We start from the raw sequence: 25,511 nt of genomic DNA on the forward strand, positions 1-25,511 counted from the left end.
GAGGAGTCCTGAACAAAATGTCGCCTCCAGCACACAATTTACTCCAAGATATGATTTACTTGTATTGAAAATATACTTTTAATTGTAACATTTTATCAAAGTGGAAAAAGTGAGAATTGTTTGTTGTACGCTGTATAACATGCATTTTCGTATTAGCGGAGCAGAGCTCCATACTTAAGGGAATATGGGAATGCATCGACCTAATTTTTGATGGCTTTTAACCGTGCAATGTCCATCTGTATGAACATATCTCATGAACACTTGACCACCAGACAATGAGATTTGTATCTTTATTTACATAAGGCAGATTTTTCCTCCCAGTGCTTATTTTTAATTTGATTTTGAAAAAATAACTCAACAATCATATTTTACACTAATCGGGAGCACCGCTGTTGGGCAGTGCCATATATATATCAGGGCTCGAAATTCGTGATGGTCCGGTTGCCCGAGGCGACTTAATTTGTCATTTGGCGGGTAATTCCTGTCACTAGGCAGCCCGGCTGGCTAGTTGAAAATAAAAAATATATATGAAGCGAAGATTCAGACTAGGGCTGTGCGATATATCGAATATACTCGATATATCTCCGAAAATTCTGTGTGAGATACATAAAATTATTATATCGTAACTATCGAGTATTTTATGGTCATCTGCTGACTTGCGTTTGTTTCGTGTTTGTTGCGTTTGTTTAAAACCTTTTCCGGTGGTTTTCTCCCTATCCCTCAGGCAATAACGTGAGAGGCTGCCTAAGGGTAAAAAAAAAAAAACAATAACGTCACACACTCGCCAACCAATCCTGGGCGACATCTAGGTGCTAAAAGGAACTTGTGGGAAGATTTTCAAGTTTCGGACTCAGTGTTGCCAGATTGGGCGGTTTTGAATTCTACTTTGCGGGAAAAAAAATGGCTTGGGCTGGTTGACAAAAATTAGGCGGGTTTGATGTTAGTTCGGCGGGTTTTTATCAGATGTTTATATAGTTTCACTACCACTAGAAAGCAGAGATGGGAGAGAATGTAAACACCTAAGCCGAATGATGTTCTTGAATATGCGAAGGAAATCAGGAAAAACAGCTCTCTTTGGTCAACTGAGGCAAGTCAGAGACCTAGTTTACCCAGCACCCCTTAGGTATTTTAAACAACCAAAATCGAGCATTGGCCTAAATTAATCATTAACAATAAACATTAATCTCATTCAGTATTATTTAAACAAAAAAATGTCGATGTAACTGTAAGACTAATATGAATGTGTGTAATGCAATGCAGAAACTGAACTCATAAACTAGTAAATAAGAATGATGCAATCCATTCTCCATTTTCTCTTCTCATGTTACATTCAGCCATGCATCGGAGCCTAACTTTTTTTTTTAATTGAAGTATATAAAACAGGTACAATCTAACAAATCCACAAAAATCAGGATAACAGATGAAGAAAATACATGGATGTAGACAAAAATAAATTAATTAAAATAACTAGGCCTATAAAATTAATAAAAAACAGGATCAATAAAAAGATAAATAAAAAGACAAATAAAAATAAATAACCTCAGCAATGCAGATGTTAGATATGCATTGTAGCCTAACATAGCCTACATAATATTCTGCATGTGCGTCACCTACTGGGGCATGAAGGATTCAGAACACAGCAGATGATTGCAAAGTTATAATCTAATTCAACCATACGGAGCCAAGTACCAGACAGCAGATTTTTCACCTCCGGCACTGACGGTCTCATGTTGCTATTTGTTCGATTTACAAATAGTATACTGGACTTTAGCTGCATATTTTTACTTTACAAGATAGGCATCAAGTACATTTTACATTTTGGGCAGTTTTAAGTGCATTTTGGCGGGTTTTGAACATATTTTGGGCTGGAAAACATCAGCAGTATCTGGCAACACTGGTTTCGGTTTACAGCGCTGACTCAGTTCGTGCAATCGCTGGTGCTGCATAGGCTACCGTGTAAGCTCTGTCAATTTCAGCAACAAATTAAAAATGGAAGTGGACAAATTGGTTCCGAAAAGAACTAGTAAGGGGTCAGTCATCTGGCGTTTTTTGGATATCGCGAGGAGGACGTGGAACAGCAAATGCCAGTTTGTAAAGTGTGCAAAAAAAAAAAACAGTATCAAAATACTCGGGTCTTGAAATAAATGCACATTAGTCATGAACAATGGTAACTACTCTGTTTTGTGTTATTTTTGACAGAAGTAAAATTCATACATGAACAAATTTTGGCTAGTTGATTTTAAGTTTGGCGAGTTACTTTGGAAGGTAACTAGTCCGGCTGGCTGGTAAAAAAAAAATATATATATATATGAATTTCGAGCCCTGTATATAAGCAACACAAGCTAACTGTACTAGCTAGTTTTGTTTGTAATGTCTCGATACAGGTTTAATGAGAAATCCACTGTGAAGGTTTTTTCCCCCCATTTTATTTTAGTTAAGCAGTCCATAGGAACTAATTGCAGGTCGGAAATAAAATGAGGCAGGAAAGAAAAAATATTGTACCACGTGTCCCAAACGATTAGTCTGAGGAATCATTTGAGCCAGTTGTTTGGATTTACCACTTCGTACCTAATTTGCATAAAGATGAGAATTTAAACTCGCTTGTTGCGTTGTCACTGAAATTGCAGCTCTGTGTCACGTGTGTATATAGAACATGAATGGCTGCCTGTTGCTTTCTTGCTCGTGAGTGTGAACATATCTTTCCAGCTGACTGAGGCAAATCAAGCAGAGCAGAAATTTCACAAACTGACTTGTGGTAAAAGCGGCATCCTCTGACAGAGCCGTGTTTAAAGTCACTGAGCTCTTTAGTCCGACCCATTCTACTGCCAGTGTTTGTCTGTGGAGATTGTACAGCTATGGGCTTGAGTTTATTCACCTGTTAGTAATGAGTGCGGCTGAAACAGCTGAATTAGGAGGGGTGTCCACATACTTTTGGCCATGTAGTGTGCAGTAGAATTAATGTTGGATGTTAAAATGATCATTCATATCAGTAATTTGTGTATTTACTGAAATTCCTTTCAGGCCACACACACACACACACAGTTTGTTCTCACCTGCATTTTGCTTCTCCTTTCGAAGCTCTAAGGCTGAAACAGAGAAAATAGTTGAGTATTTTGTGTAAATTCTATATCAATAAAAGTATAAATAGATGAAGCAGTGTAATATAGTGATAAAGTAAATGGACAATACATCAGATTGCGGTTATGAAATGTAAGTGTCCTCTGATGTTCTATATTTGTTAAATGATGAAGCACACTTCACACAGTGGAACATGATGTTACAGGTCAGTTATGACTCCGATAGAAAACAAGTCATTTCATGTATTGTGAGTGATGTGGTTGTGTCTCTACTCTTCTTACAGAACCCTCGATGGAGTGAAATCAGTCAGTAGAAACTCAACCTGAATTTGTAATGCTTGAAAAGAAATGTGTAAATGTGATGATTGAAAACTGAGAGTGTGAATCTTAAGATATTTGAATATAATTGTCCTAAATTAAACGATCTGAAATTCACATACTCAAAATTTAGGTTATGAAATTCAAGGTTTCAGAAATTCTGGTTTCAGGAATTCAGGTCGTAATAAAATGATGTAGTATAATATCGGGTTCTGCTAATGCTGATTTCACTCCATAAACCTCCTTCCTGTTTACTTCCTGTTGTCGAAATCTGGATACATGACCTGAGCTGCCCATAATCTGGTAGCATTCATTTCATTAATCACGAGAAGGAGCTGTAATTTCTGCCCTCTGCCCCGATCTGCACCTTCTCATGAACCTTCACCATGTTCAATTGTGTCTCTAAGTCAGAGGCCCAAACAGTGTAACAACCTCCCAGTTACCTTTGTGATTATGTGATCAGGATAATATGGTCTGTTCAAGGTTCTGACTACAAAGTTGAATTCTGGCTAAAATGTTTTATTTTTGTTGCTGTTGGAGTTTGGAGATGTTTCGCTGCTGCACACGCCGTGTATCCTGTATGTAAATGTTTTGCCGAGATAAAAAGTGTCCTGCATTTTACGATTCCAGAGACTGCCAACACAAGTAAGCAACAATATCACATGACCACTGTGGGGTGCATCTGACCTACTTTTAACCAAAACAAGTCAGTGTGGGCAAACATGGCAGACTCGACTCTCCCTCCAGCTAAAAGCCAGTGGAAAAGAAAAGGAAAGTCTGCCTAGTGAGTGCAACTGCAAGATAGAGCAAGATTAGATGACATCATTTTTCTGGACAGATAACTAAATTATTCTAGCTAGCGCTTAGCTATCTTAGCCTTAGAATGAGTGGGCTCGACTCCATGGTAGCGAGTATGGAGTTATACACCTAATATTTTGGTCTTCCAGAGAAAGAAATGAGGAAAACAGTAACAGAGAAAAGATAGATTCCTCTTTTGTTTCACGGATCTATAGGTTGCTTGCATCTGACATCACATCCGCCTCATTAGATATGCAAGACATGAAGTGGTGGTCAGTGAAGCTCACTGTTTACAAAGCGTTACTATCACTGGGGCACCTTGCGAGTCGTTAAAATGCCCGACACTTGCATTGTTTTGGGCTGCTCGAATTGAACAAACCATACAACTGATAAATTTCTTCTGGGTTCCCCGTGAAGTGATAAAGGGTGAAAGAGCAAAGGATTTTACCAAAAGACAATGAGAGAGGCAGCTCTTTAATGTTTCATTGCAATCGATGGGAACAGAGTCGAAGAACGCACCAGTTTGCAGTGATCACTTTGGGAAAGGTTGGTAAATTCCTCTGATTTATTTTGTTTGGATTTGCAAATGACTCTTCTCACCATTTTTCTGTTATTTCTTGGTGTTCTGAAGTTCAGGAGATGCTTCAGTCCTCAGGTGTGTTTTTGGTTACTGTTTGATCATGGTCTCCATATTGTAAACTAATACATATGTTTCCACTTTATTTATCAGGATGTCCTCACAATCTTGACAATATGCAGCATTTATTTATTCTCACATCACTTTCTCTGTTTTAATAAAAAAAAATATTGCTTGCTGGAAGAGAAGAGCAGGGAGGATTGAGAATCAAGTGGCTGTGGTTTGTTTACACCCCATACTAAAACTTGTAGCGTCCTAGCGACCATTGCAAGGATGGGTACAAAAAGCTACAAAATTCCTCCTTACCCGGCCATAAACGATACAGGATTTATACTGTAGTGTCCTGATCCCCAGATCCTTAACCCAACAACATATAAAAAGTTGTTCTCCTCAATGCTCTTCCAGGTTTTCATCTGTTTGTCCATGTAGAACGATGTCTGCAGCACCAGGGTGTTTGAAATGTTGGGGAACTCAGTGGATGGATAATTTTCCAACTCCGAGGAAAAATCCTTCTTTACTAGCGAGTAAGGATCTATCCCATTGCAAACAGCAACTTTCTGAAGGTATCTTGACCATGTATTGGCCTCTGAACTGCAAAAATAATCAGAGATGGTTTCACTCACTCTTTACAAAATGGCAGCCAAATTGGTTTGTCTGACCACCACTTCATTCACCAGAAGTTAACTCACAAGCAAAAGTCACGTGACTGACATTCGCAAATAGCTTCTATTCAACCACAAATTACATCCCTGTGACTCAAAACTCTCTGAGGTCGATGCAGAGTTACAGTGTTTTCTGTGTGATCTTGGTGTGACGCAGTTCCATAGTTATGCTAATTAGTTAAAGCTCCTCACATTCGGCTGTTTCCATGGGGCTGTACTGTTTACCTCAAGAAGTAGGAAAACAGTCCCCAAATGGAGAAAAGCGACTCTTAGCGCATCAAAATGATCACATCTCGTCCACGTGATATTGTTCTTGCGAGACACAGGAAAATGCTATGCACGATTAAAAAAAAAAAAAAAAAAACCTGAAAATTTCAGATGACTTTGCACTCAGCACCTTTAAGTTTCCTTCAATTAATTAATCAGTGTGATTTTAAAAGGACAAAAAGCTCACTCTTCCCTGCTTTTTGCTTCTGCTTTTGAAGCTCTGAGGAGAAAACAGGTCCATTATTTTAACAAACAAATAAACAAACATTCGTCAATTAATTCCAGAGTAAATAATATCATATACCGTGAGTGATCTGAAGCCTTGCTGAAATTCCCTGTGAATTCAGTTGTGGATTTACTGATAAATCATCTGTTCTACTGTTTTGTGTTTATCCATCAGTTTGTTTTTTGAAGATCATATTCTCTTTAAATTCTGTTTTCTGGATTTCTCTGTCTGCAGCTCTTTAATAAGCCTGCAGTACTGCGTCTATAATGCACTCAGCCACAGAAGCACTGGGCAGCAACACTGTGACTGCTGTGCTGAGAAACTTCAGAGCTGCTCACTGTGGCAGTGGCACGGCTATGTGGAGGATCAGCAGCAGTAGCATGCAGTGCTGACAGACACAGCAACATGCTCGCGACTCACAGTTCTTCCAGCTCCTGATTACTGCTGAATGTAGGCTGGAGTTCACTAGTACACTCGTATATTAGCTCATGAACAAACTGTGTGTGATTGGCGACCCCTGTACATTTTTTTAAAAATCCCTGTAGCCACTTTTGATTGGATCCTCTTTATTTTGAAAAAAGGGAGCTCATGTGGTGGCATCTGGTGACTTTTTGGAGCATTCTGTGGTGGCACTGACACTGACACTTTTTACTGTTAACACGGTTGAAAAGTTTCCTACAATAAGTGGAGGTCTGTGATGCTGTGGTTTGCAGCATGGGGTTCACATGAGCAATAAATAAAGTCATCATCTGACAACAATGTAGTTTATAATAATGCTGTTTTATTACTTGAACCACTGCCAGAACACCATGAACCAAAAGTTTAAATGAGTTCAGTTGCAGTTAAAAAAATAATTAATAATACCCCCTGCAGACTGCACTTAATGCACAAATGCCACAATCTTGAGTAGCACCTTCATACCTCGGCCGACTTAACACTTCAAATTTTCGTTTCAGTTTCACTTCTTTCCTATTCTCTTTCTGGCTATTGTCCTACTCTCATTAAACTGTCAAACATACGAATCTATGGGGTGCTGAGCACCATTCGCGCCTCTTTTTAGCATGATTGAAAGGTGGAGATGTACTGTATACCCACCACACAAAAACCATAAACCATGATCTCGCCCGTGCACTGAAGCGTCACGGTACCAGTGCAGCAGCAAAGTGATTGAGGGCGTTTGTTGCGATTGGGGATTTCCCAGGGGTATTTCCGGTCTGCCTGAGTGCATCATGGCAGCAAACTGGCCCAAAACACTGATTTTCCTTCAAAACATGCCCCAAACATCGCAAGGTAGGAGTGGTAATGGGGGCACATACATACATACATACACACACACACATATATATATATATATATATATATATATATATATATATATATATATATATATATATGCATGTGATGTTTGAAAGTTTGTGAACCTTTTAGAATTTTCTATATTTCTGCATAAATATGACCTAAAACAACATCAGATTTTCACACAAGTCCTAAAAGTAGATAAAGAGAACCTAGTTAAACAAATGAGACAAAAATATTATACTTGGTCTTTTATTTATTGAGGAAAATGATCCAATATTACATTTCTGTGAGTGGCAAAAGTATGTGAACCTTTGCTTTCAGTATCTGGTGTGACCCCCCTTGTGCAGCAATAACTGCAACTAAATGTTTCCGGTAACTGTTGATCAGTCCTGCACACCGGCTTGGAGGAATTTTAGCCCATTCCTCTGTCCAGAACAGCTTCAACCCTGATATGTTGGTGGGTTTCCTCACATGAACTGCTCGCTTCAGGTCCTTCCACAACATTTCGATTGGATGAAGGTCAGGACTTTGACTTGGCCATTCCAAAACATTAACTTTATTTTTCTTTAACCATTCTTTGTTAGAACAACTTGTGTGCTTAGGGTTGTTGTCTTGCTGCATGACCCACCTTCTCTTGAGATTCAGTTCATGGACAGATGTCCTGACATTTTCCTTTAGAATTCACTGGTATAATTCAGAATTCATTGTTCCATCAATGATGGCAAGCCGTCCTGGCCCAGATGCAGCAAAACAGGCCCAAACCATGATACTACCACCACGTTTCACAGATGGGATAAGGTTCTTATGCTGGAATGCAGTGTTTTCCTTTCTCCAAACATAATGCTTCTCATTTCAACCAAAAAGTTCTATTTTGGTCTCATCCATCCACAAAACATTTTTCCAATAGCCTTCTGGCTTGTCCACATGATCTTTAGTAAACTGCAGACAAGCAGCAATGCTCTTTATGGAGAGCAGTGGCTTTCTCTTTGGAACCCTGCCATGCACACCATTGTTGTTCAGTGGTCTCCTGATGGTGGACTCATGACCATTAACATTAGCCAATGTGAGAGAGGCCTTCAGTTGCTTAGAAGTTACCCTGGGGTCCTTTGTGGCCTCGCTGACTATTACATGCCTTGCTCTTGGAGTGATCTTTGTTGGTCGACCACTCCTGGGGAGGGTAACAATGGTCTTGAATTCCCTCCATTTGTACACAATCTGTCTGACTATGGATTGGTTGAGTCCAAACTCTTTAGAGATGGTTTTGTAACCTTTTCCAGCCTGATTAACATCAACAACGCTTTTTCTGAGGTCCTCAGAAATCATCTTTGTTTGTGCCATGATACACTTCCACAAACATGTGTTGTGAAGACTTTGATAGATCCCTGTTCTTTAAATAAAACAGGGTGCCCACTCACACCTGATTGTCATCCCATTGATTGAAAACACCTGACTATAATTTCACCTTCAAATTAACTGCTAATGCTAGAGGTTCACATACTTTTGCCACTCACAGATATGTAATATTGGATCATTTTCCTCAATCAATAAATGACCAAGTATAATATTTTTGTCTCATTTCTTTAACTGGGTTCTCTTTATCTACTTTTAGGACTTGTGTGAAAATCCGATGATGTTTTAGGTCATATTTATGCAGAAATATAGAAATTTATAAAGGGTTCACAAACTTTCAAGCACCACTGTATGTATAATATCGTCAGCTATATGGTTACCACTAAGAGACTGGTCTAAATCACAGCCTAAGTATTTGACACAGGGTTTACTGGTAATTTTTTGACCATTATATGTGACGTCCAGAGACTCGTTACTATTAAGTCTACATTTGCAGCCAAAAAGTATGGATTCTGTCTTGCCAAGATGCAGAGACAACTTGTTTTCTACAAGCCACTCTTGGACTGATTGAAGCTCACAAGACAGACATTGCTGAATATTCACAATGTTTTTGCCCAATACCAGAAGGGCAGAATCATCAGCATACAGCAGTAGTTTACATTTCACTGCTGAGGGCATATCATTAACATATATCAAAAAGAGTAAGGAACCTAATATTGATCCCTGGGGGACCCCACAGACCACATTTGCAGGTGAGGAGGTGACACCACCAACCCCAACACACTGCTGCCTATCAGAAAGGTAGACTTTAAACCAGTTAACAGCAGGTTTTTGAAGACCAAAAGCTTCCAATTTAATTAACAAAATACTATGTTCCACAGTGTCAAAGGCCTTCTGAAGGGCCAATAAAACCATTCCTGTAAAATTGCCTTTGTCCTGTTCTGACTTGATATAGTCAGTAAGATATGCCAAACATGTATCTGTGGAGTGAGAGGATCAGAAACCTGACTGGTGCTCATATAGGAACCTGTGATCTGTGAGATAAGTAATAAGTTGTACATATAGACCCTTTTCACGTGACGTCACGACAAACGCGGCCGCCATTTTGGACATGTACTACCAGTAGTTTACCACAGCCAACATTGAGGAACGGCAGCAAAGAAAGTTTTTACTTTCAGCAAGACTTCCATCATGCCACTATATTGTTGTGCACCTGGATGTAGTAACCATCAACAAACAAGGCAAGGTTTATCATTTTATCGGATCCCGACGGAGAAGATGGATAGCGGCAATAAACAGGGAAGATTGGCAGCCCTCGGCATACCAACGCTTGTGTAGTGACCACTTCGTTGGAGGTAAGACGAATAAAATTAGCCAGAAAAGGCATTACATTGCTGTTAACATTCTGTGGCGGCGAGTGTGTAACCAAATAGGTTAAAATAACCCATTGTAACCTCTTTGTTCTTCTGTAGTAGCTATTGTTGACTAGCTAATGTCAACAACATAGTAGCTAGTATGTTACTGTAGCAATGTTTACGTTCAGTCATTTGGATGACTGTTAAAACCTTTCAGTCTCAAGTTTTTCCTTTACTGTATTTACTAGTTTACTGCAATTATGATCCGGCAGCTATTTACACCGGATCCAGTGTAAATAGCTGCCGGAGCCAACGTCAGAGGTTCCGGAGCGTGCTCCGGAACCTCAGACGTTGGCTCCGGCAGCTATTTACCTGTACAGGGCTTAATTTGAGGGGAGCAAGCCGGAGCGCGCTCCGGAACCTCGGACTTTGGCTCCGGCAGCTATTTACCTGTACAGGGCTTAATTTGAGGGGAGCAAGCCGGAGCGCGCTCTGGAACCTCGGACTTTGGCTCCGGCAGCTATTTACCTGTACAGGGCTTAATTTGAGGGGAGCAAGCCGGAGCGCGCTCCGGAACCTCGGACTTTGGCTCCGGCAGCTATTTACCTGTACAGGGCTTAATTTGAGGGGAGCAAGCCGGAGCGCGCTCCGGAACCTCTGACATTGGCTCCGGCAGCTATTTACACTGGATCCAGTGTAAATAGCTGCCAGATCATAATTACAGTAAACTAGTAAATACAGTAAAGGGAAAAACTTGAGACTGAAAGGTTTTAACAGTCATTCAAATGACTGAACGTAAACATTGCTACAGTAACATACTAGCTACTTGTTGTTGACATTAGCTAGTGCTAACAGCTAGCTGCTAGTACACTGCTACAACACAGACCCCGACCCTAATAATACAGTTCTTCATCATTGCCTGGTAACAGCAAATTTATAATGGGCCATGTCTCAACAGACTAAGAAGTTATTTCAATGACATTTAATAACATTTTGTTTATCCTGAGGACCGAAAGTAAATGAAAATGTGAACAAACCTTAGCTGTAATAAGATGGCGACCACCGGCTCCAGGGACGACCCGCTGATGTAGGCATGTTACCCAGCCTGACACAAAATATTTGTAGGCATCCAAACTCTTATACGCTTTCAGATCAATACCTGTGTATGGCGATGGGTTTTTAAAGACATAGGTATACAGATCATGTGGGCCGAAGTCAGGTAAAGACGAGGGCTTCGTGTACTTCCGTACGTCAGTGAACAATCCTGGTGGAAGCTGGTAAACGTCGTTCTCTAAGCCTGCTAACCTCAATTTTTGCAAATACCTCTCCCTCTGCTCGCCCTGTAAACGCCCTACGTCGCTGGATAGTGAAGGTGTTTTCATCTCGCTCCTTTTTCTTTTATGTTTTTCGTTTGTCGCCTTCCTCGCATTCAAACTGATTCGAGCCGAAGTCCACTACATGTCCAAAATGGCGGTCGCGTTTACGAAGGTCACGTGACTGAAAAGGGTCTATACAGCTTTAGTGTGAATGGTTGTTTGTGTCTATGTGTTCACCCTGCGATGACCTGGTCCTGGAGAACCCACTGTCTGACACATATTAGTGTTTTCTGTGCTCTAACTCACCTGATCCAGACAATCAGTTCATTAACACCCCTTCCTGAGTTAAAGTGAGTGCGTTTGAGCAGGAAAAACATTGAAATGTGTCGAATAGGGGTTCTCCAGGACCAGGGCTGGGAATCTGTGGACTAAAGTGATGGTATAAACTGCAGTATAATTGAAGCTAGAGGCATTACAATGGAAAATGATTGAAATACTACCTTTCTTGATACAGATAACTGCAGTTGCTATCGATCCGACAGCAATAAGACATGCTGAAATTGAAACACCGACAACCCACCTCCAAGCATCAAAGACTTTGCCTAAAATGAGAGCAAGATTAGTGTTAGAGATATTTTTAAGAAACTGTGCAAGAATTTGTGAAGAATTTGATAACTACTAAACACACACTTACTGACAGAATGTGTGTGTTTAGTAGTTATGCAATAGATATATAATATTACTGTATAATAGTGTGGTAGCGGGGGCGTGGTCAAGCGTCGGTCTGTGAATGGAGGGCGGAGTCAGGGAAGGTAAGTGGCAGAATCACTGCACCTGATGTTAGTTAACCTGTGTTTGTGTGTCTTCCCCACTGACTGCACCCTATAAAAGGAGAGAGAGAGAGCAGAGGAAGGGAGCTCTCTCCCCAACCAGAAGACTTGTGTGTGTGTGTGTGTGTGTGTGTGTGTGTGTGTGTGTGTGTGTGTGGCTGGGAGAGTGTTTAAAGCTGAAAAGCTGATAATAAAAAGTGTTTTTGGAACTCCGTTCTGGCCTGCCGTACTTCTGTGCTCCACCCACCCACTCTGATCGCTACAGTGGTGCCGAAACCCGGGATCGGAGCACAGAGGAGAACAGCCCCATGGAATCCTCCCCCTTCCAGGACCTGATCCATGCCCTTGCCACAGCCCAACAGAGCCAGCACCAGGTGCTGGTTGCCCTCTGGAAGGAGCAGGAGCAAAGGTTCGAGGCCCTGGTGCTGGGGCAGCAGGAAGATCGCCAGGCATTCCGGCACCTATTCGTGTCGGTGGGGTCCACCACCTCCACCGCCGCGGGCCCTCCCCACCTCACCCTAACGAAGATGGGCCCGCACGACAACCCCGAGGCCTTCCTTGCACTCTTTGAGCAGGCAGCAGAGGCCTGGGGCTGGCCGGTGGAACAGCGCGCAGTGCGCCTCCTCCCCCTGCTAACGGGCGAGGCGCAGCCGGCCGCGCTACAGCTCCCCGCCGACAGCCGGCTGGCCAACGCCAACCTCCGCCGGGCCGTCCTCCAGCATATGGGGCGCACCCCAGAGCAACAACGACAGCGCTTCCACGCTCTGTGCCTGGAGGAAGTCGCCCGGCCGTTCGCATTTGGCCAGCAACTCCGGGACGTCTGTCGGCGGTGGCTGAGGGCTGACACCTGTGACGCCGAGGGAATCGTCGCTTTGGTGGTGCTGAAACAATTCATCGCCCGACTTCCTGAAGGAACAGTGGAGTGGGTCCAGTGCCATCGCCCGGCGTCGCTGGATCAGGCCATCGAGCTGGTGGAGGACCATTTGGCGGCTGTTCCGATGGCAGGACAGCATGTCTCCTCTTCTCCCCTCTCCTCGCTCTCTCCCCCCCTCCCATTCTGTTCCTCGTCCTCGCCCCGTTCCCCCACCAGGGAGGCGGGGGCCGGCTCTACCCCAGCCGGCCCGCCGCACCCACGGTGCCCTATCGTTTCCCACTTCCGTGTCTGTCTCTCCCCCCCCAGGTGAGAGAGCCTGGGCCAGTTTGCTGGTGCTTCGGGGAGCTGGGGCACCTCCAGCATCAGTGCTCGGCGATGGAGGTGGGTGCAATGGTCCGGATCCCCGACGCGCCAGGGACCGCCCTCGATCGGGCCAGAGAGTATTGCATACGCCAAGGGGATACGTATCAGGCTTTAGTGGACTCCGGCTGTAATCAGACCTCAATCCACCAAAGCCTGGTGCAAGACGAGGCATTGGGGAGAGCACAATTGGTGAAGGTGTTGTGTGTGTGCACGGGGATGTTCACAACTACCCTTTAGTGTGGTCCACGTTCTATTTCGAGGGGAAAAATTTAGAGTAAAGGTGGCGGTTAATCCTCGCCTTACCCACTCGATAATTTTGGGGACTGATTGGCTGGGATTTCGGGAATTAATGACTCACTTAGTGAAGAGTGGGGACTGTCATAGTTCAGTAGGGGGAGGTCCCGGTGTGGCATTGGCGGGAGCAGCTGTCACAGAGCCGTCTACGTCATCACTGCGTCAGAGTGAGGAGCCGCTGACTCCTCCTCCCTCTCTCGGGGAATCCCTCGTAGATTTTCCGTTAGAGCAGTCGCGAGACGAGACTCTGCGGCATGCGTTTGACCAAGTGAGAGTAATCGATGGTCAAACGCTCCAGCCAAATGCCACCCCGTCCTTCCTCTATTTTTCCATTGTGAAGGATAGACTATACCAAGTGACGCAGGACACTCAGACTAAGGAGCTGCTCACACAGCTTTTGATCCCAAAGAGCTGCCGGGAATGTATATTCCAGGCGGCTCACTTTAATCCCATAGCTGGACACTTGGGGCAGGATAAGACACTAGCCCGAATAATGGCCCGGTTCTATTGGCCAGGGATTTGCGGCGATGTCCGTAGGTGGTGTACGGCGTGCCGCGAATGCCAGTAAGTAAATCCAGCGGCCATTCCAAAAGCGCCTTTGCGCCCCCTGCCATTAATCGAGACCCCAATCGAAAGAATTGGGATGGATCCCATCAGGCCATTAGATCGGTCAACACAAGGGTATTGCTTTATTTTAGTTCTGGTGGACTATGCAATGCGATATCCGGAAGCAGTGCCTCTTCGCAATATCTCAGCACGCAGTATTGCGGAAGAACTCTTCCATGTCATCTCCCGAGTTGGAATCCCCAAAGAGATTCTGACTGATCAAGGCACTATGTTTATGTCATGCACACTGCGTGAACTGTATGGGTTACTGGGAATTAAGCTGATCCGCACCAGCGTTTATCACCCACAAATGGACGGCTTAGTTGAACGGTTTAATTGCACCCTCAAAAACAAAATTAAAAAAAGTTTGTATGTGAGGATGCACGCAACTGGGACAAATGGCTCGAACCCCTGTTATTCGCAGTGCGAGAGGTCCCACAAGCCTCAACGGGGTTCTCCCCCTTTGAATTATTATATGGGCGTAAGCCGCGTGGCATCCTAGATGTACTGTGGGAAAATTGGGAGGAGGGACCTTCAACGAGCAAAAATGAAATTCAATATGTTATCGACCTGCGTGCAAAACTCCACACACTCGCACACCTAACCCAGGAGAATTTGCGGCAGGCCCAAGAATGACAAATCCGCCTGTATGACAGGGGCACGCGCCTTAGGGAGTTCGCACCGGGAGATAAAGTACTCGTGCTGTTTCCCACGTCGAGCTCCAAATTGATCGCCAAGTGGCAAGGACCCTTTGAAGTCACACGGCAAGTCGGGGACATCGACTATGAGGTGAGGCGAATGGACAGGGGTGGGGCGCTACAGATTTACCACCTCAATCTGCTCAAACTTTGGAACGAGGAGGTCCCTGTGGCATTAGTGTCGTTGGTTCCGGAGAAGGAGGAGCTGGGGCTGAAGGTTCAAAAGGGAACATTGACATTGCTTACCTCTCCATTCCCCTGTGGAGACCACCTCTCCCTGACCCAACTCACAGAGGTTGCCCAGTTGCAGACCGAATTTTCGGATGTGTTCTTGCCCCTGCCCGGCCGCACCCGCCTCATAGAACACCACATTGAGACGCCCCCAGGGGTGGTAGTGCGCAGCCACCCTTACAGGCTGCCCGAACACAAGAAAAAGGTGGTTCCATGCTCGACATGGGCATCATTGAGGAGTCCCACAGTGACTGGAGCAGCCTGGTGGTCTTGGTCCTCAAGGCCGACGGGTTGGTCCGGTTCTGTGTGGACTATAGAAAAGTCAACGCGGTGTCTAAATTCGATGCATACCCAATACCACATATTGACGAGTTGCTGGATCGACTAGGCACGGCTCGTTTCTATTTGACACTGGATTTGACAAAGGGATATTGGCAGATCCCCTTGACTCCATTATCCCAAGAGAAAACTGCCTTTTCCACACCGTTTGGCTTACACCAGTTTGTCACACCTCCTTTTGGGCTGTTTGGGGTGCCCGCTATGTTCCAGCGGCTTATGGAAAGGGTCCTCCGCCCCCAGGCCACCTATGCGGCCGCATACCTGGACGATATTATAATCTATAGTAATGACTGGCCACGGCATTTACAACACCTAAGGGCTGTCCTTAGGTCACTGAGGTGAGCGGGTCTCACAGCCAACCCGAAGAAGTGTGCGATTGGGTGGGTGGAAGTACAGTATCTGGGCTTCCACTTGGGCAATGGGCAGGTGCGTCCCCAAATTAATAAGACAGCAGCGATTGCGGCCTGCCCAAGACCAAAAAGGGGGCGAGACAGTTCCTGGGGCTGGCTGGCTACTATCGTAGGTTTATACCTAATTATTCGGACGTCACCAGCCCACTGACTGATCTCACTAAAAAGGGGGCACCAGATCCGGTCCAGTGGACGGAGCAATGCCAACAGGCTTTTTCTGAGGTAAAGGCTGCACTGTGTGGGGGGCCACTGTTACACTCCCCTGACTTTTCTCTCCCCTTTATGTTGCAGAAGGACGTGTTGGACAGAGGGCTGGGGGCTGTTCTGTCCCAGGAGGTGGAGGGGGAGGATTGTCCAGTGCTGTACATCAGCAGGAAGCTGTCGGTGCGTGAGGGCCGCTACAGCACGATAGAAAAGGAGTGCCTGGCCATCAAGTGGGCGGTCCTTGCCCTCCGCTACTACCTACTGGGATGCCCTTTCACCCTCTATTCAGACCACGCACCCCTCCACTGGCTCCACCGCATGAAGAATGCCAATGCGCGGATCACCTGTTGGTATCTGGCACTCCAGCCCTTTAACTTCAAGGTGGTCCACAGGCCGGGGGTGCAGATGGTCGTGGCGGATTTCCTCTCACGTCACGGGGGGAGTCGGCTGCAGGCCGGACGGCTGCCCGGCCTGAGTCAGGCGGTGGGGGTATGTGGCAGCAGGGGTGTGGTCAAGCGTTGATCTGTGAACAGAGGGCGGAGTCAGGGAAGGTAAGTGGCAGAATCACTGCACTTGATGTTAGTTAACCTGTGTTTGTGTGTCTTCCCCAGTGACCACACCCTATAAAAGGAGAGAGAGAACAGAGGAAGGGAGCTCTCTCCCCAACCAGAAGACTCATGTGTGTGTGTGCGTGTGTGTGTGTGTGTGTGTGTGTGTGTGTGTGTGTGTGTGTGTGTGTGCGCGCGTGCGCGTGTGGCTGGGAGAGTGTTTAAAGCTGATAATAAAAAAAGAGTTTTTGGAACTCAGTTCTGGCCTGCCGTACTTCTGTGCTCCGCCCACCTGCTCTGATCGCTACAAATAGATATACAGTAATAAAAATAATGCAAAAATAGTGTGTTCATCATATTCTTGTTTCATCTTTTATCACCTCATCTGTGATGACGACAGTAGAATCTTACAGTATAAATATAAGAGCTTTTAATCATAGACACTTACGATTAATGATGACCTCTGTCTCCATCATGTGATGTTCTTGTTGAAGTCTACAGTAATATCTGTTGGAGTCGCTATAATCATAAACAGTGATGTGGCGTTTCACACTGAAGCCCTCAGTGTCTCTGTGTATCTGTGTATCTTCAGCAGGCAGAGTGTCTCCTTCTCTGTCCAGCCACACAACCTCAGGTTCAGGTTTCCAGCCTCTGGACTCACACACTAGATTAATCCCTCCTGAGTGATCATAACTCTCCATCATGATCACTGGGTGGCTTCCCTGAGCTACAGGCAATAAACAAAAAGTATTGCTTTAAATATACTGAAATCATGTTCAACTGTTAACCCCCATAGAGGTGATTATTTTATGCTCATTTTCAGTTTAAAGACTGTTCTTGACATGGTGAAAGATAATACGATGAAGTGTGACACTATATATAAAACTATAGTAATTTCACCAATTTCCTCATCAAATCAAATTGTGTACTAGATCCCATATCGACATGTTTTTCAAACAGACAATACCAGGAGCACTTGAACCTCTACTAAAAATAATCTGTTCTTTCTTCAGCACTGGCTATGTACTTAAATCCTTTAAACTAGCAGTTATCAAACCCCTGATTTAAAATCCTGACCTCAACCCCTGTTAGCTGTCCAACTATATCAAACCTCTCATTTATCTCCAAGATCCTAGAAACGGTTGTGACACAGCAGTTATGCTCACACCTATATAGGAATAAAATTCATGAAACGTATCAATCAGGATTTAGACTTCATCACTGTGCTGAGACGGCACTGGTTAAAGTGGTAAATGGCCTACTACTGGGCTCTGATCAGGGCTGTCTCTCCTTGCTTGTGTTGCTTGAACTGAGTGCAACTTTTGACACCATTGATTATACTATTCTCCTTGATAGACTAGAAAATGTTGTTAAGGAACGGCCCTCTCCTAGCTCAGATCTTATTTGACTGATTGTTTTCAGTTTGTAGACGTAAATGGAGACTTCTCTACACATAGTAAGGTAAAACAGACATCTCAACCTGACAAAATTCATTTCAGGGAAGTCCTCCCCCAGACCCCTTCTTTGGGGATTTTTTTTTTTTGGGGGGGGGACAAATACATTGCTGGGGATTATGGGGGTACTCCCCCAAAAAATTTTGGATTTGGTTGATGTGATTTCCTGCATTCTGGTGGATTTTGGGGTGGCCTTTTGGAGATGAACAATACCTGAATTCACTCAATTCACTCAGATTCAGAGCTGACACCTTGACTTGGGGACTTAGCTGCCCCCAACCCATCAACTATGATAACTACAATGTGCCATATATTAAGCTCCTTACTGATTGAATCTGGACACCCCACCCCCCATAAATAAGGACAGATGGCCAGGATAGATATTTCACCACAGAACATTGCTTTACTTAGATACCAAAACACAGATGAATATAACAGAATAATGAATGAATTGCATGAAAGAAAATGAATGCAACTGTGCATGTAGGCCTAGGCCTAAAGGGCTCTTTCCTTTCCTATGTTCTATGCCTGTTCCTTTTGCAAGCTTTCATTGTATTTAGAGGCTGCTTGCTTTGCAGATTTGAGCAATTTTCCAGACACCTCCACCTCATAGCACTCTGTGTCAATAAACTTGTTAATCTTGCAAGACAGATTCACAAGTGTTTGGCGAAACAACTGACTCCTAAATTCTGTCTTGATGAGATGCACCATGCTGAATGCCCTTTCCACATCACAGTTAGAATTTGGCAGCACCAGTAGCAGCTTCATCAGCTGACAGAGCTCCCTGAATCTCAACTGCCCTGGGCTCACAGATGTGACTTTGGACAGCTTTCCCCAGAACTCATCAACTGGTAAATTCTTATAATTTGGCACCAGTGCTTCCAGATTAGATGAGACATAATCCAGGACTTCTAAATGGAGTTGTTCTCTGGCATCTGCTTTCATTACGTTTGGAAATCTCTTTGCCAAGGTCAAAATCTGCTCTGTTTTCATATCATCATGGTTCTCAGGATTGACCACTGACAGATTCGTCAAGATTTGATCTCTCACTGGGAATTTTTCCTTTATTTTTGTAAAGCTTCTGACATAGAATGCTCTCGCATCTCTGTAGAATTGCTTTGTCTTGTGACTGGAGAGTGCTGATTTTCACATCGGAAAATCACATATTTGACGGAAGATGGATATGATGTGTTAATAGTAACTGAAAATACAGTATTAATTGAACAGCGTAAATTTTGCTTGTGTTGTGAGAGAATCTCTTTCAGATCCTACAAATACAGGAAAAAACGATGAGTTGAGAGAGATAACAGGATGGCGTGTCCATTCATTTGATATTGAAATCATGTTTTTAGATGTAATATAACATCACACGTGTTTCAGTGGACAAAAAGGTAATGACAAGCTTCAGAAATACACAGGGAAGTTTATCATAAAGTGATAAATTATAAATTAATCTTGCAATGGCCTTTTCCCTCACGCCAGTTCCGTGATTATTGTAGGGACTTTACCTTAAAATTTCAAACAGGTTCAATTCACCTTAAAATCAGCTCTGTGTAAAGGGACACTGCAAGAAGATCATAGGTTTGGGAATTTTGGGGAAAAAAAACTTTTATGATTGCAAAGATACGATGATTTTAGTAAAATAAATAAATAACGGTAATTGTGTGCTGACCCCCAACACACACACACACACACACACACACACACACCTCTACTTAACATTGTAGCACAAAATAGAAAGGGTGTACATGGTCCCAATTGGTTCTGTTTGAACCAGAAAAGGTTGCAGTTTTATGAGCGACTTAGTATTGGAGGTGAATCCTCACAAATTCCTGCCTGTTGCATGACACCTGCTCCTGCAGCTCCAGCACTGTAAAGTGAAAGTAATTTATTGCCATTATTTAGCCTTGTGCCTAGCAAGTGAGCTTACAAAGATGACAATTACAAAGAGACACTGCTTTATCATAACTGTGAAAGTTGAACATCGAATTAAAAAAAAAAGTTGATTTGTACCATGTACAACCCCGATTCCAAAAAAGTTGGGACAAAGTACAAATTGTAATTAAAAACGGAATGCAATAATTTACAAATCTCAAAAACTGATATTGTATTCACAATAGAACATAGACAACATATCAAATGTCGAAAGTGAGACATTTTGAAATTTCATGCCAAATATTGGCTCATTTGAAATTTCATGACAGCAACACATCTCAAAAAAGTTGGGACAGGGGCAATAAGAGGCTGGAAAAGTTAAAGCAGTGTTTCCCACACATTGATGAGACTATGGCGGCCCGCCATAGTCTAATTTGGGCTGCCATAGTCTCAGTCCGCACCAGCCCGCACGCACAGCGACACTGGCGCACCCGGCCTGACATTGCGTGCGTTGCCTATCTGAGACAGCATGAGGAGACAACTCTGATAAGCTACATCCTGCCTGCATCTACATCTTAAGGTAAGTTTATACAACTTTATATAGCCTTTGACACGATTGAGCTGGTGACATTTAGGCTACGCTATTGTGCTTTATAGTATGGAGAGCGCATTGATCAGACCCTCCAGGATTTCATGATGTTGTGATTTGCAACTTCAATGCAAATTCAACCAATCCCCATGAATTCAGGGCGGTGTTGCAATTATATCCATTCACCGCAATTTTCCCGCAAATTTGACCAATCGTTGGCGTCGTCTTGAGGTGACGTCAACAAACTACCTTCCGCCTTACTTCCGTGTATATGTTCAAGAGAAGCAACATGTGCGCAGTGTTGCCAGATTGGGCGGTTTTAAGTGCATTTTGGCGGGTTTTGAACATATTTTGGCTGGAAACCGTCAGCAGTATCTGGCAACACTGCATGTGCAAGTCAGTGTTTATATAGGCTTAAATTCTGTTACTGAAAGTGTGTTATGTTTTCAGTGAAGGACTATGCACACTTTACATTATTTTTTACTTAATACAAGAAATTAATGGATGCCAACGTTTTTGCCAAAATGGTATTTTATTTTCCATTGTTTAGGCAGCTTCAGCATCATACTGTGAGATTCTGTTCAAATTGTTTTTTTTTCTTCTATGAAGCCTGAGCCATTTATTTTATTAGTTTATAATTATTGTTTAATTTAGTCTTCAGGAGAGACTGCCTGCACACAGTACTAGTATTAAGTTTTTTTTTTCTTACATGAAAGCTGAGGCAATCCTGCAAACACATACAGTTGGGGCCCACATGGGCCTCATTTGGGCTAGGTGGGCTTCGGCTGGGCATGGGCTTCGAGTGGGCTTTGTTGTTGGGCCCTACATGGGCAATGGGTGGGCATTAAATGGGCTAAATTAAGCATGGGCAATAAGTGGGCTTTGTTGTTGGGCCCCACATGGGCAATGGGTGGACATTAAATGGGCTAAATTAAGCATGGGCAATAAGTGGGCTTTGTTGTTGGAGCCCACATGGGTAATAGGTGGGCAGTAGATTGGCTAAACTAATAGATGGGCTATAAGTGGGTTCCAGCAAGGCTCCAATTCAACTCCAATTCAATAACACAAAGAATTTTACTCTCATACCTACCAGTTGAGATGTAATAAAATAATCTTTAAAAAAACCCGTGAAATTAATTACAATTAAAAATAAAATTTCTCAATTTTAGAGCATAACAGATAAAGTTTGCTATAACCTAAAAGAAAGCACGCATATTCCACTGCAAGCCCAAGGCCTACAGGATAACAACAAAAAAGCAAGAAGAAAACTGCGTGGGAAATCTCCACCCCCTGAGCAAAAATGGAAACATTTCGCGCCTTGTGGCGTTGCATCTGCTGCTGACTGACTTGGCTGCTGCTTCGAGAGCGTCAGGATAAGCACGTGTTGTGTGGCTGAATAAAAGGTTGGTAAAATCATTCTGCATAATAATACGAGTATAGACGCTAGGCTTTGGCAATAACTATCTTTTTTTACTGCACGATGTTAACCAAAAGGACAGGAACTAACTGGCTTTAAGTGAATGTAAAGGAGTGAGGTGGCTGCTAACATTGGTAATTAAACCCGGTGAAACCTTGATGTTGATTCCAATCTTTAAGTCAGTATCAAGCTATTTTTGTGCTTATTTTGAATGGTTCTTTTATTGTTTAGAAGGATTTGTTGGTATTTCAGTAAGGCAGATTAGCTGTTAAAGTCGTCAGCAAAGTTTTCTCGGCTAGACGGTTTTCTGTCCATTAGCAGTGTTGCCTGCTAATGCTCTCACTTCCACGAAGCTCGGATGCTAGCAAACAGTCACGTTTGCTATGTGTGTGTATCTTGCCACTCTGATTTTCCTGAAGGCGATGATAACTATTGCTGCATCGTTGGTTGGAAGAGAATGGACAGTGGTCATCGTATGTACCGTAAAATACCATGCTAAGGCCCATTCATACCTTACGTTTGGTCAATTACGTGCGTATTTCTGTTCACACGTTCTAACCGTCGACACCTTCATTATACAGGGATGAGAGTTTTCCGCTTTTCGGCGGATTTCCGCTTTTTCTGAGCAAAAATCGATATTATGCCAAATCCGTTGAGATTTTTTTTTTCATTGAGGGGGGTTGGGGTATGTTCCTTCGTGATACTCAAGCGTTACATGTTTACATGTTTCGCCATCTTTAGTCTCGCTAAATCTCGTGGTAGAATACGTGTTTTCTACAATGTAATTGGCCAAAACATCGCTGGCGAGAGCATGATAGCCAGTCACAGGGCCGTTGACAGCTTTGGCTGGGCCCGGGACAAAATAATCTGAGTGGGCCCCCCCCCAAATAATCTGAGTGCCCCCCACACACACACACATATATGCGCGCACGCACATCGCCACACAGCAACCACCCACACCCAACCCCTCTTTTCACAGTCTCCATTCACTCCAACCCTTAAATAACAGGTATTCCAAGCCCATTATAACAGTCAACCATTTTATTTCAACATTTCAACATATTTACAGTTTGAACATTTCCTTAGTCTGCAACTATTCAGGTGCGAAATGCAATGCGCCGGACTTTTGCTGTGGCAAAGTCGTCAATAAGGTCATTGAAGTCCAGCTTCTTTGCAAGTTCGCGCTCTATAGAGAGCATAGCCAGCCCACTGAGCCTCTCCTGTGACATGTTTGAGCGCAGGTAGTTGATAAACCAAAATGATTGTTTACGGGATGGAACTGGGCCTCAATGAGAACGGAGTTATGGCTTTCCCAAAATCTGAACATAGAAGCATCACCACTAGTGATGTGTACAGTGAGTTTTTCAGTGTATTTTTTTGTCTTGTTTTTCATAAACGTCCTTTCTGTACTCGATTTAGAATGTTACAAAAAAAATTGACACCCTCCCAACCACGTAATATTAGCCTATCTGACCTGGGGGCTGACACGTTTATTACGGAAAAACCAAAAGGATTACAACGTTCCCTGGATATAGAACTGGACCGAGAAGATTTCAAAATCTTAACGTGTAAGCAACAACAATAAAACAGAGGTTGTTTTATTCATTTAGGGCTTATTAGGCTACTTTCATTAATTGCGCTTTTCATACAGGCCTCTCATTTTTCACTTGAGCAAGGGAATTGTTTGAAGAGTATCCAGTCTAAGCGAAAGTTTAATGTTTTGCAACAGACTAACCTCAAAACACCCCATTTATAGCCCATTCGTTACATTAAACTCTATCTAGCTGGCAATTTCACATGCCGTCGTATCTACACGGGATGATTTCCAACAAAATAAGGTTTAATTAACAAGAGGCAGCGTTCCACAGGCTTTCAGCTAACCGGAGTCCAGCTCAGCACAGCTCAGCAAGCGTGCTTAAAACATTTGGATATGATTGTGAGCCAATGTGCTATTCTTTGCTTCATTGAGATATATGCAACACAGTGTTATTAAACCGATATGTTTATGAAATAATTCAATGCCCTGTGCATTTCAGTGTTCACTCAGTGTACCCTGCTATCCCCTACTTTATAATTATGAATGGCGCGTCGCGCGTGCTGGGGTTACATTACGGGGCTGGAAAAAAGTTATCTGTGTCTTACCTGGCTCAGCTGCCCCACTGCATCATCTGAATCTTTTCTAAAATATCTATGCAGTGAGCCCCTGAGGCTCTTGGCTTCTTCATCTCTTTTTCTCTTTTCTTTTCTCCTGACTTGTGCATGTTGGCAAACGGGCTCGCACGCTTATTGTCGAAGCGTTATGATGGAATAGTGCCGTGTTATTTGGCGCCTTAATCAAAGACCAAACCATTTCTGCATTAGGGGTGGTAGGTGGGTTCTTGAATCTATTTTCGAAGACAATAAAGGCAAAAGAACCAGAAATCATTCATTGAATGCAAATATAGCACATTTTTCTCCCCCAAATCAACACATTTTGAAATGAAACAGAATGATTAATGGCATCTTCATGAGGGACCAGTTCTGGGCCCCCCCTCATGCCTGGGCCCGGGACAAAATACCCGGTTGTCCCCCCCTGTCGACGGCCCTGGCCAGTCATAACAGTTCTTACAAGAGTGTGGGAGAGAACAAAAGCCAATCATAACAGTTCTTACAAGTGTGGGAGAGAACAAAAGCCAATCATAACAGTTCTCACAAAAGTACCCACATCGTTCTATTTTATCGAAACTTGCACATGTTCATCGTCGCTGCGCTTCAAAAATACGTTTCTCTTTTGTATCGGCTTTTTTACTCAAAGTGCCGAATACAGTTGACAAGCGAGATGAAGCAAAGGTACGTGAAATCGATGCTGGTATAAAAAACAGAGAGAGGACTGACAAGCTTTTGTGTTTGGCCAAAAAGCTGAAGAAGTCGAAATGATTAAATAAAAATGAGAAGTGACTGTGAACTATAAATAATTGTATAAAGTGTACATAGACATTATCCCATAAACTTAGCATTCGTTTGATTTTTTTTTTTTTGAGATTAACATTTTTATTTTATTGAAAATCTTTTTGACAGTACAAATAGTACAAATTCTGCTGAAGTAAGCGTATGCTACTACAGAATGTCAAATCAAAATAATGGCATTCCCCAGGGAAAAAAAAAAAAAAAGGCAAAACAAAACAAAAAAAAAAAAAAAAGGGGGGGGGGAATAAAACAAACAACAACGACAGTAACAAAACAAAAAGAATAGCGGCATAGATTACAAATAATTTAATATCAGTAAAAAAAAAAGGAGTAAAACAAATGAAATTTAACCACGGGTCTTAATCTCTTTCAGAATGTCTTGAATGGATTGTAGCATGTATGACCATGCCTGTACAGTTCTTGGTTTGGCCTTGTTGAGACGTGCAGTTGTGCGCTCCAGTGCTAATACATACTGATAAGAGGTGAGCCAGTATTCTTTCAAAGGTAGTGAGGGGAGATACCAGCGTT

At 43.2% G+C, this 25,511-nt stretch overlaps 1 protein-coding gene across 1 annotated transcript in view; it reads right to left on the reverse strand.

The window, feature by feature from the left end:
* Positions 1–25,511, reverse strand: part of LOC132885463 (butyrophilin subfamily 1 member A1-like) — a 223,389-nt gene that overhangs the window by 62,408 nt on the left and 135,470 nt on the right. Inside the window, exons 3-4 of the mRNA XM_060920155.1 lie at positions 17,151–17,429; positions 11,806–11,907 (exon numbers count right to left, since the gene is read on the reverse strand). Of these exons, the coding sequence (XP_060776138.1) occupies positions 11,806–11,907; positions 17,151–17,429 (381 nt within the window). The remainder of the gene's footprint in view (positions 1–11,805; positions 11,908–17,150; positions 17,430–25,511) is intronic.

The sequence above is a fragment of the Neoarius graeffei genome, chromosome 1 (genome assembly GCF_027579695.1).
Source record: "Neoarius graeffei isolate fNeoGra1 chromosome 1, fNeoGra1.pri, whole genome shotgun sequence".
Taxonomy (NCBI): Eukaryota; Metazoa; Chordata; class Actinopteri; order Siluriformes; family Ariidae; genus Neoarius; species Neoarius graeffei.